This window comes from Salvelinus sp. IW2-2015, linkage group LG24 (genome assembly GCF_002910315.2).
Source record: "Salvelinus sp. IW2-2015 linkage group LG24, ASM291031v2, whole genome shotgun sequence".
Lineage (NCBI taxonomy): Eukaryota > Metazoa > Chordata > Actinopteri > Salmoniformes > Salmonidae > Salvelinus > Salvelinus sp. IW2-2015.
In genome coordinates this window covers 10,918,092-10,930,920 of record NC_036864.1, presented here as the reverse complement: position 1 = coordinate 10,930,920, position 12,829 = coordinate 10,918,092, and the positions used below count along the sequence as shown (strand labels likewise).

Here is a 12,829-nt window from a genome sequence, read left to right as displayed (position 1 = left end):
TTGCTGCGGATATGGCTGGGACAATGCCTTCATCAAACATTGTTTCCCGACACATCAGTGACATGACAGGAGATGTTTTGAAACAATTACTGCTTTGCATACAGCCAGTGAATTATATGCATTACAGCTGGATGAGTCAACAGATGTCACGGGCCTGGCACAGCTGGTATATATCCGTTACATTTATGGGGGGTCAATTAAGGAACACATCCTCTTCTGGAAACCAGGACATTAGAGGATATTTTTTAAATACTGGACAGCTTTGTGACATCAAATGGACTTTGGTGGTCAAGATGTATGGGTATGTGTACTGATGTCACAAAGGCCATGACAGGAAGACATCGTGGAGTGGCAACGCACGTGCAAGCAGTTGCTCCCGACGCCACTTGTGTACACTGCAGCATCCACCAAGAGGCTCTTGCTGCCAAGGGAATGCCTGACAGCTTGAAAGACGTTTTGGACACTACAGTGAAAAGGGTTAACTTTGTTAAAGCAAGGCCCCTGAACTCTTTTTTTCTGCATTATGCAATGATACCATTTAAAGCTTTTACAACATATACATGTGCTGGTTATCAAGGGGCAAAGTATTGACATGCTTTTTTTAAATTGAGAGATGAGTTTAAAGTTTTCTTTACTGACCATTTTCACATTCACTGAATCTAGGATTACAGGCACTCTCCGCAACTATGTTTAATGTGCAGGACAAAATTGAGGCTATGATTAAGAAGCTCTTTTCTGTCTGCATTAACAAGGACAACACACAGGTCTTTCCATCATTGTATGATTTTTTTTTTGTGTGCAAATGAACTCAAGCTTATGGACAATGTCAAATGTTATATAGCAAAGCACCTGAGTGAGCTCGGTGCACAATTACGCAGGTACTTTCCCGAAACGGTTGACACAAACAACTTGATTTATCACTTTCATGCCCTGCCTCCAGTCCACTTACCGATATCTGAACAAGAGAGCCTCATCGAAATTGCAACAAGTGGTTCTGTGAAAATGTAAGTTAATCAGAAGCCACTGCCAGATTTCTGGATAGGGTTGCGCTCAGTTTCTTGACTTTGCAACCACATACCTATGTGAGAGTGGATTCTCGGCCCTCACTAGCATGAAAACTAAATACAGGCACAGACGGTTTGGGAAAGTATTTAAGACAGACTCCAATACAATCCAACATTGCAGAGTTATGTGCATCCTTTCAAGCACACCATTCTCATTAAACTGGAGAGTTATTCACAATTAACAAATAAAGTTTTATGTAAGAGTAAAATTATTGATTATTATATTGTCACTTCCCACGAGCCGGGTTGTGACAAACTCAATCATTCTTATGTTTAATAAATGTATCCTATGGTAAGTGTGGCAGGCTTACAATGATTGCAAAAAAAACATTTGAGTGCTAGAGGAGGTGCGGGACTATAAAATGTTTGGGAACCACTGTACTAGCCTATTACAGATGGGTGAGCTATGTACATTTTCAAATTGTTGAAATACTTGTGGAAGTATTTTTATAGGTATTTATTCCACTTCAGCTGACTGGAGCAAGGTAAGGTCTCACTGAGTTATTGAGCACTTGCTTATGGGGATAGATCCACCAGCCAGAGACCCCTTCACACTAACTTCTCTCTGCATTTTGCCATTGTGTTATAGAAATGGGCAGAGGCACAACTTTGGTTTTAGAAGTTTGGGGGACACAACTTGTTTTCCCAGCCGACTGCTCCGAGGCATCCTTATGGTCCTAAAGCACACCGAGTCTCGTTTTGTATCACAGTTTTGTAAAACTGGAGGGATACAAAAAATGCAATTTCAGAATGTGAGGGGGGTCATGTCCCCAGTGAAAGTTGCACCCCTGAAAATGGGATTTGAACCCACAACCTCTTCTGATTGAATACAGCCACAATGCATCACATTGTATTTGTTCAACCCGGCAACTAGAGATCTGCCATGTCTCATTCAAGGCTGTGCTTAGATGTGATTGGTCAAAAGCACCAGAATTGGGCTGTCTGTAAGCGCAGCCTAAGGTGCCGATCCTAACTTGGTGACTTAAGTGGTGGGAGGAGTCATTGCGCGGTGGTAACCACAGCTATTTCTTACAGACTAAACCAACTTATTGCATTTGTATTTTATTGGTCTCAATGTATAACAAACATGTTGCATAATGAAACCGTAATTCAAGTGCTGTAAGGACATGTAAGCAAATGACACATTTAAGCACATGGAAAGACTTCAGTAACAGCTTCAAGATATCCCCCCCTTTTAGTAGTCACACAATGAGAATCTTTCTGCAACAATATGGAATAAGTACATCAATGTGCAAAGTTATACATAACACTTTATGGAATAATTTGCAGWGGAAGCAAAGCGAGCAGTATTATGGTCATGTCTTCAGCTGTGCATACAAAAACAAGAATTACTTTACCAAAGATGGCAATTGCGAAGGCACTCAAGTCAAGTTACAACTATACTGAACAAAAAAATATAAAACGCAATATGTAAAGTGTTGGTTTCATGAGCTGAAATAAAAGATCCCAGAAAAATGTCCAGTCGCACAAAAGGCTGATTTTCATTTTCTGTACAAATTTGCTTACATCCCTGTTAGTGAGCATTTCTCCTTTCCAAGATAATCCATACACCTAACAGGTGTGGCATATCAAGAAGCTGATTAAAGAGCATGAACATTACATAGGTGCACCTTGTGCTTGGGACAATAAAAGGCCATGAGTATGTCTTTAACAAAGCCCTTTCTTGGGGAAAAACTCACTGATTGCCGTCCCAGGCCCACTCGTGCTTGCACCCGTGCCCAGTCATGTGAAATCCATAGATTAGGGCCTAATTAATTTAAATTAACTGATTTCCTCCTATGAACTGTAATTCAGTAAAATGTTTGAAATTGTTGCATGTTGCGTTTATATTTTGTTCAGTATACAAGTATCTGTTGTCACAATTAGTTTGACAGGAGGAACGTTCAAATAACAAATATGTTTTCTACTCCTCCCCCAACTACCAGTGATTCAATTCAGAATGATAAACCTGTTAATCAGAAATCACTGATCAACAGAAAATGCTTTGGACACCACTCATTTCAGGATTCTGTTTTGGAAATTGAGGCACACCAAATTACAGAAAATGGTCCACACTAATTCTGCTGAAGGATGAGCGAAATGATTTCAATAGCTGATCAAGCGTGTTTTATAAATGTTGGGTGTGGCTGATTGAGCCCTGGGGAACCCCTTTTTAACCCCTCCCCCGGGGTGGCTTCTAAAAGGTGAACCTCCGGCTGCTGGCGTGGCCCACTTTGTCTAGGTTGGGGTTACAGGCAAACTGGATCATGGGAGGCGGTCCACACAGGAGGATGAGAGTGTCATCTCCAGGGGGTGGAAGGTGGTCTCTCACCATGTCTTCACTGATGAAGCCGTGGCTGTACGCCCACTCTGATGAGCAAAGAGACGTTAAAGTTTAAGTCACTCCGGACCAGACAAGATTCTTACTTCTTAGCCTTCTCAATCTTTGTGAACCTTCTGTTTGGCCTTTAAATGGTTTTTATTGACACTTCAACAGGGCAAACAAACATTAATTTGCCTATATCAGATCATGTTCATTGAAACATTATAGAAGTTATGGGCATCTCTTACTCTCAGGCGCCCTGTCCAGGGTGAACCATAGCTTGAATCGGGTTGGGTGATTAGCTGCGATCTCCTCCAACTCCGGTCGAAGCAAGATGTCTTTCTCAGTCTGAGGGAGAATAGGATAGAGAAGGTATTAGGGACTACTAGCCCATGTTTGAACATTAGAGTCAATCCAGATGAAGAAAGTGGCGTAAACTCACCTGGTTGGCGAAGAGCAGGTGACACACAGTCTGGTCCTGGGGATCCTTCATTATAGCTGTGATGATCTGCAGCATGGGAGTGATTCCTGAGGGAACAGGAGCCAGTAGAAGACATGTCAACCATTCACAGATGGCTATTCTGCCATGTACAGATTGAGCATGGTGGTTTTTGTTTTACCGGTCCCTCCTGCGATCATGCCCACTTTCTTGGAAGTTTTGATCACAGGCTCTGACTTTTTTTCTGCCTTGATGGCAAAAGCCCCTGTTGAAACACCCAGTAAACAAATCAACTTAGTAAAGGAGTGGCTTGCATGCACTTCTTCACAATTGACAASTAAACACTTTAGAAACAGATTTTCAGCCAAGGCCTAAATATACATAACAGGGTATTACGTGATTGTTGTCCTTGTATCTACCACACAGTGGCAATGTCGGGCAAATGTGATGACTTACCGTTTCCTTGGTAGACCAGCAGGCCGCTGGGCCCTCTGAAATCAATAGTGTCACCAATCCGGAGGCTCTCCAAGTACTGACTCATCTTCCCACCTTCAGGAAACTTTGGATTAACGTTCTTGTAGTAAATCTGGAAAGCAAGAAGAACATTTGTTGGGAAAACTGGTTGAGGAGATGGAGGTTGAATTATAGTACAGAGAAAGCTTCTTCAGATGATTTGTGTACCTTGACTACCAGGTCTACGAAGCCTACGTCGTCATCACTAGACACAGGTGTGTACGGTCTGACCACCAGGACTCCATCCGGCTTTGCAGACAGGTATATGTGTTGCCCTGTGAACGAAAACAGTCAAAGTATGGTGGCCACTAAAAAGAAGAGTAGTTGTGATAGTGCGAAGACAACACTACCAACAGATACAATACATTTTTGTATGATTTCAGTTTCAGACCAGGATTTCATTCAATGTTATACTATAGTCTAAGTGTTTTTATATAAATGCTGAAATCATCAATTGAATGTACTCACCAATGGGTAGCCCAAGGACATGATCCTTCTCCCGCAGGGCAAAACGGAATTTCCTTGTGTCATGACTGATGATCTGTGAGAACCACAACATAGAATTTCACAGCTCCAGAAACACTGACATGAATGATATAGATCCCTCAAACTCAACTCCGGACCTCAGTTACGAGTTTTTTAATTGTTTCCCTCTAATCAGAGCTATATTTAGACCTGGGACACCAGGTGTGTGCAATTATTCATCAATTAGAACAGAAAACCAGCAGGCTCCAGACCTCATAGGGTAAGAGTGATGGTCGCCTCGCGTTCTTAGGAAACTAGCAGTATTTTATTTTATGTATTATTTCTTACATTGTTACCCCAGGAAATCTTAAGTCTTATTACATACAGYCGGGAGGAACTATTGGATATAAGAGCAACGTCAACTTAACATTACGACCAGGAATATGACTTTCCCGAAGCRGATCCTCTGTTTGGATCACCACCCTGGACAATGGATCGGATCCCAGTAAGCGACTCAAAACAGCACCGCAGAGGTCTTCTGGTCAGGCTCCGTAGACGGGCACGTCGCTYACGAGTATACTACTCGCCAACGTCCAGTGTCTTGACAACAAGGTAGACGAAATTCGAGCAAGGGTTGCCTTCCAGAGAGACAGAGATTGTAACATTCTCTGTTTCACAGAAACATGGCTCACTTGGGATACGTTAGTGTTGGTACAGCCACCCGGTTTCTTCACGCATCGCGCCGACAGAAACAAACATCTCTCTGGTAAGAAGAAGGGCGGGGGTGTATGCCTTATGATTAACGAGTCGTGGTGTGATCATAACATACAGTAACTCAAGTCCTTTGGTTCACCTGACCTAGAATTCCTTACAATCAAATGCCGACCGCATTATCTACCAAGAGAATTCTCTTCGATTATAATCACAGCTGTGTATATCCCCCCCCCCCAAGCAGACACCGACGGCCTTGAAATAACTTCATTGGACTCTGCATTTATTGTAGCCGGGGATTTTAACAAGCCTAATCTGAAAACAAGGCTCCCTAAATTTTAGAAGCATATCGAATGCTCGACCCAGGCTGGCAAAATTCTGGATCATCGSTACTCTAACTTCCGCGACGCATACAAAGCCCTCCCGCACCCTCCTTTTGGCAAATCTGACCACGACTCCATGTTGTTGCTCCCAGCCTATAGACTGAAACTAAAACAGGAAACGCCCGTGCTCAGGTCTGTTCAACGCTGGTCCGACCAATCTGATTCCACGCTTCAAGATTGCTTCGATCACATGGACTGGGATATGTTCCGGATAGCCTCAGAATAACATTGATGTATACGCTAATTCAGTGAGCGAGTTTATTAGCAAGTTCATTGGTGATGTTGTACCCACAGTGACTATTACAACCTTCCCCAACCAGAAACCGTGGATTGATGGCAGCATTCACGTAAAACTGAAAGCGCGAACCACTGCTTTTAAATCATGGCAAGGCGACCGGAAACATGACTGAAAACAAACAGCGTAGCAATTCCCTCCAAAGGCAATCAAACAAGCTAAGCGTCAGTATAGAGACAAAGTAGTCGCAATTCAACGGCTCAGACACGAGACGTATGTGGCAGGGTCTACAGTCAATCACGAATTACAAAAAAAACAGCCCCGTCGCGGACACCGATGTCTTGCTCCCAGACAAACTAAACAACATCTTTGCTTGCTTTGAGGACAACACAGTGCCACTGACACGTCCCGCTAGTAAAACCTGCGGCCTCTCCTTCACTGCAACCAACGCGAGTAAAACATTTAAACGTGTTAACCCTCGCAAGAATGTCGGCCCAGACGGCATCCCTAGCTGTGTCCTCAGAGCATGCGCAGACCAGCTGGCTGGCTGGTGTTTACGGATATATTCAATCAATCCCTATCAGTCTGCTGTTCCCACATGCTTCAAGAAGGCCACCATTGTTCCTGTTCCCAAGAAAGCTAAGGTAACTGAGCTAAACGACTATCGCCCCGTAGCACTCACTTCCGTCATCATGAAGTGCTTTGAGAGACTAGTCAAGGATCATATCACCTCCACCCTACCTGACAACCTAGACCCACTCCGATTTGCCTACCACCCCAATAGGTCCACAGACGATGCAATCACACTGCCATAACCCATCTGGACAAGAGGAACACCTATGTAAGAATGCTGTTCATCGATTACAGCTCAGCATTTAACACCATAGTACCCACCAAACTCGTCATTAAGCTAGAGACCCTGGGTCTCAACCCCACCCTGTGCAACTGGGTCCTGAACCTTGACGGGCCGCCCCCAGGTGGTGAGGGTAGGAAACAACATCTCCACCCTGCTGATCCTCAACACTGGGACCCCACAAGGGTGCGTTCTCAGCCCTCTCCTGTACTCCCTGTTCACCCATATGACTCCGTGGTCATGCACACCTCCAACTCAATCATCAAGTTTGCAGACGACACTAGTGGTAGGCTTGATTATCAACAACAATGAAATGGCCTACAGGGAGGTGAGGGCCCTCGGAGTGTGGTGTCAGGAAAACAACCTCACACTCAAMGTCAACAAAACAAAATGATCGTGGACTTCAGGAAACAGCAGAGGGAGCACCCCCCTATCCACATCAACGGGACAGTAGTGGAGAAGGTGGAAAGTTATGTTCCTCAGCGTACACATCACAGACAAACTGAAATGGTCCACCCACACTGACAGCGTGGTGAAGAAGGCGCAACAGCGCCTCTTCAACTTCAGGAAGCTATAGAAATTTGGCTTGTCACCAAAAACAAACTTTTACAGATGCACAATCGAGAGCATCCTGTCGGGCTGTATCACCGCCTGGTACAGCAACTGCTCCGACCACAACCGTAAGGCTCTCCAAAGGGTAGTGAGGTCTGCACAACACATCACCGGGGGCAAACTACCTGCCCTCCAGGACACCTACACCACCTGATGTCACGGGAAGGCCAAAAAGATCATCAAGGACAATAACCACCCGAGCCACTGCCCGTTCACCCCGCTATCATCCAGAAGGCGAGGTAAGTAGAGGTGCATCAAAGCTGGAACCGAGACTGAAAAGCTTCTATTTTAGGGCCATCAGACTGTTAAACAGCCATCACTAACATTGAGTGGCTGCTGCCAACATACTGACTCAAATCTCTAGCCTCTTTTTATGATTGGATGTAATAAATGTATCACTAGTCAATTTAAACAATGACACTTTAAATAATGTTTACATACCCTACATTACTCATCTCATATGTATATACTGTACTCTATACCATCTACTAGAGGTCGACCGATTAATCGGAATGGCCGATTAATTAGGGCCGATTTCAAGTTTTCATAACAATCGGAAATCGGTATTTTGGACACTGATTTGGCAGATTTATTTTTATATATATATATTTTTTTTACACCTTTATTTAACTAGGAAAGTCAGTTAAGAACACATTCTTATTTTCAATGACGGCCTAGGAACGGTGGATGAACTGCCTCGTTCAGGGGCAGAACGACAGATTTTTAACTTGTCAGCTTGGGGGATTCAATCTTGCAACCTTACAGTTAACTAGTCCAACGCTCTAACCACCTGATTACATTGCACTCCACGAGGAGCCTGCCTGTTACGCGAATGTAGTAAGCTAAGGTAAGTTGCTAGCTAGCATTAAACTTATCTTATAAAAAACAATCATAATCACTAGTTAACTACACATGGTTGATGATATTACTAGTTTATCTAGCGTGTCCTGCGTTGCATATAATCGATGCGGTGCGTATCGTTGCTCCAATGTGTACCTAACCATAAACATCAATGCCTTTCTTAAAATCAATACACAGAAGTATATATTTTTAAACCTGCATATTTAGCTAAAAGAAATCCAGGTTAGCAGGCAATATTAACCAGGTGAAATTGTCACTTCTCTTGCGTTCATTGCATGCAGAGTCAGTGTATGTGCAACAGTTTGGGCTGCCTAATTTGCCAGAATTTTACGTAATTATGACATGACATTGAAGGTTGTGCAATGTAACAGGAATATTTAGACTTATGGATGCCACCCGTTAGATAAAATACAGAACGGTTCCGTATTTCACTGAAAGAATAAACGTCTTGTTTTCGAGATGATAGTTTCCAGATTCGACCATATTAATGACCTAAGGCTCGTATTTCTGTGTGTTATTATGTTATAACTAAGTCTATGATTTGATAGAGCAGTCTGACTGAGCGGTGGTAGGCAGCAGCAGGCTCRTAAGCATTCATTCAAACAGCACTTTTGTGCGTTTTGCCAGCAGCTCTTCGTTGTGCTTCAAGCATTGTGCTGTTTATGACTTCAAGCCTATTAACTCCCGAGATTAGGCTGGTGTAACCGATGTGAAGTGGCTAGCTAGTTAGCAGGGTGCGCGCTAATAGCGTTTCAAACGTCACTCGCTCTGAGACTTGGAGTAGTTGTTCCCCTTGCTCTGCATGGGTAACGCTGCTTCGAGRGTGGCTGTTGTCGATGTGTTCCTGGTTCGAGCCCAGGTAGGAGCGAGGAGAGGGACAGAAGCTTTACTGTTACACTGGCAATACTAAAGTGCCTATAAGAACATCCAATAGTCAAAGGTTAATGAAATACAAATGGTATAGAGAGAAAGTCCTATAATAACTACAACCTAAAACTTCTTACCTGGGAATATTGAAGACTCATGTTAAAAGGAACCACCAGTTTTCATATGTTCTCATGTTCTGAGCAAGCAACTTAAACATTAGCTTTCTTACATGGCACATATTGCACTTTTACTTTCTCCAACACTGTTTTTGCATTATTTAAACCAAATTGAACATGTTTCATTATTTATTTGAGGCTAAATTGATTTTATTGATGTATTATATTAAGTTAAAATAAGTGTTCATTCAGTATTGTTGTAATTGTCATTATTACAAATAAAATAAACAAAAATCGGCATCGGCTTTTTTTGGTCCCCCAATAATCGGTATCGGCGTTGAAAAATCATAACCGGTCGACCTCTACCATCTACTGCATCTTGCCTATGCCGTTCGGCCATCTCTCATCCATATATTTACATCTTCTTATTCATTCCTTTACATTTGTGTGTATAAGGTAGTTGATGTGAAATTGTTAGATTACTTGTTAGATATTACTGCATGGTCGGAACTAGAAGCACAAGCATTTCGCTACACTCGCATTAACATCTGCTAACCATGTATATGTGACCAAAAACATTTGATTACCCTGATAGAGATAAACCACACACACTGTTGACTGACTGGTTAGCCTTGATCCACAGTAGCAGTCTGTACAAGAACAATGACTTCAAATTATAATCGACTGTTTGCATATTGACCTCTGCACTAAATGGAGCATCTGCCTAGCCCAAATTCTGAAGGGCTTATGAACACAGAACAGCATTACTTATTTGTTGGGTCTTTGTGCAGTTCCAGTAATGGTAAGGGGCATTTCCACAGTAACAGAGTGATGCTGAGACTCAAACAAAACAACAACAATTACAAAGTTAAACAAAGCATATTACTCAGTGCATTTTCAACGTTTGGTAACAGAATGACGGTTCGTGCGATCATTGTTACCAAACATGGCATCTGCACTGATCAAGTCCATTTGTTTTTTGCGTGTGGAACTTGTTAAAAGTAGTCATTGTGCATAGTTGTATGGTTTGTTTAACTTTGCAATCATTGGTTTTTAATTTTACATAAATGTTAAAGTGAAAAATCTGAGTCTGAGCATCACTCTGTTTCATGGAATTGCCCTAAGTCTTCCTAGAACAGCAGTCACAATTGTTACTCATTATTTCTTAGTCCAATTTCTTTCATTCACATGGTTTCACCACAGCACAGTAATAATAAGCTGATCACAACACAGAATTCTTACCTCTTTATCTATCAGCTTTAATGCATATTTGATGTTGGGGTCCTCTAGGGTGATGGCAGGTTTCTTCTTTGAGAGGAAGAGGCTCAGGATGAGGTTGATGATGTTGTCGATACTGCTCCGAATGAGCTGCGGAGACGGGAAAGGAAGGTTTGCCTTTTCAGTTGAAGTTTTTGTGGAAATAAGGATGTCGATCTTTACAATGTTGAACATTGCAAAGACTGCTGCCATGATTGGGAGGGTAAAATTACAGACCATAACATGTCATCAAAAACAGGTGTTTAACAGTCACTAGGATATACCTTATTTTTGTACTGATATGCAATGCATCAGTCAGTGTGCAATTACACCTAACTTTACATAATCAATCTATCCTGGGGCTCCCGAGTGGCGCAGCGGTCTAAGGCGCTGTATCTCGAATCCTGGTTCGATTCCAGGTTGTATCACATCCGACCGTGATTGGGAGTCCCATAGGCCTGCGCACAATTTGCCGAGTGTCGTCCGGGTTTGGCCTTCATTGTAAATAAGAATTTGTTCTTAACTGACTTGCCTAGTTAAAAAGGTTAAATAAAAAAATAATTGGACCAAACTGCTGCGCTCACCGCTGTTCGATAGCTTGTAGCTAACAGTGGCGTGCACTCCTTTGACAAAATGTGCAGAGATCTCCATGCTTGCTATTTTGATCAGAAATGAACCCGAGTGTCAATCACGTAAACTAGGTACCTAACTTCCTAGCTCCATAACAAATAAACCACAGCGAATAGAGAGGGTTAGTTGGCAAGTTGCATGACAAGCTAGCTTCTAGCTAAACGCCCAAACGTCTCAATAACCAAAGCTTTTGCTTTGCCTCTTAACAAGTTAGTTATTTATGATGACAGTTTACTATATACCATATGACTTACTACAGTTACGATGGATTACAAACTTGATGGTTCACGACGAAGATCTGTTACTAGCTAGAGTACTAGTTAGCCAACCATAACTACTAGCTAACTTGCCTACTGTTCGCTGTCAAATCGCACAACTGTAGCTGAGCCTAAGCAATGTAAAAAAATATATAATATTTAGCTAGCTGGCAACTATACTTACCCCAATGATGTAAGAGAGCATCTTGTTTTTTTGGCACCTAACAAGGCAACAGCGAAAAGTCTGTTCTCGGAGGACAAACTGTCGCACTGTCAAAGTACTGACTGGGGTGCTTTCAAGGCAGCTCGGAACTAAAAAAAATACGAGGTCAAATCATGACGTAGGTGATCTTCAGGTCGGAAAGCCGGAGTTCAAGAAASAGGCCCGAATTCCGAGTTGTATGACCGGTCAAAACTATTTTTCCCCACTCTGAGTTTTTTTTTTAACGCAAATTTCCAGTTGTCTTGAACCCACTGAAGTCGTAAGTCGGAGACTTTTGAGTTCCCAGATGTTTTGAACGCGGCACAAGTTCACAGTCGTTTTGAACACGTCATAAGTAATTAGCGCTCAATTTCTGCAGTTCTAAACACGCTTTTCAAAATAAGAGTCCATGCACGCCCCATGACTTTGCATGAAAACTGCTTTGATCATGCCTGTCTGGTTACAATGAATGAAGTCGCGTTTGATGCTGAATAGCCATTGTAAATGACAATTCCGCCACTTTTCAACCTTGTATGCGTTATCTTCAGCACCAAACTAGACCTGCATATGTGAAAACAGCGCGTTTCTATGATCTGTCATGTTAAAAAGATAAGAACAAAGGTCCTAAGAAATGCTTCTCGGTGACATCACCGTGTAGGATTAAAAGTTAAAAAGAAACGGCGATTTTTCAAGACCTGCAACGAGTTTCTAGCCAGAGAGGGTATTTTCTTTCCTCCCAAGTCACCACGAATCTCATAGTGTTTGAAATCAGTGTTTTAAAAATGTTTTAACTTTTGTTGATGTCATCTGGTAGAACTTTTAACTTGTTTTTTTTCTACAGAACATAGAAATGTACCGCTTTCACATATTTCGGCACTGGTATTGTGCTGGAGATAATGAAAATGAGGTTGAAAAGCTATGTTGATTAATTTGATAGAAATTTCTAATGAATCTATCCTACAGATATGTATGGAGCCAATTGATATATTAGTCCAGTACATGGCAGCAAAGACTCGTGCATATCAGGCACTTTAAAAGTCA

General features: G+C 42.3%; 1 protein-coding gene across 1 annotated transcript; it reads right to left on the bottom strand.

Annotated features, from left to right (window-relative positions):
* Positions 1 to 2,621: 2,621 nt before the first annotated feature.
* On the bottom strand, positions 2,622 to 11,879 carry LOC111951507 (NADH-cytochrome b5 reductase 3). Its single transcript, XM_023969639.2, has 9 exons — positions 11,771 to 11,879; positions 10,685 to 10,810; positions 4,808 to 4,880; positions 4,508 to 4,614; positions 4,283 to 4,412; positions 4,008 to 4,091; positions 3,830 to 3,915; positions 3,636 to 3,735; positions 2,622 to 3,434 (listed from the first exon to the last, which is right to left on the bottom strand). The coding sequence occupies exons 1-9, from the start codon at positions 11,789 to 11,791 to the stop codon at positions 3,262 to 3,264; spliced, it is 900 nt and encodes a 299-aa protein (XP_023825407.1). The 5' UTR covers positions 11,792 to 11,879; the 3' UTR covers positions 2,622 to 3,261.
* Between the last annotated feature and the right edge of the window lie 950 nt (positions 11,880 to 12,829).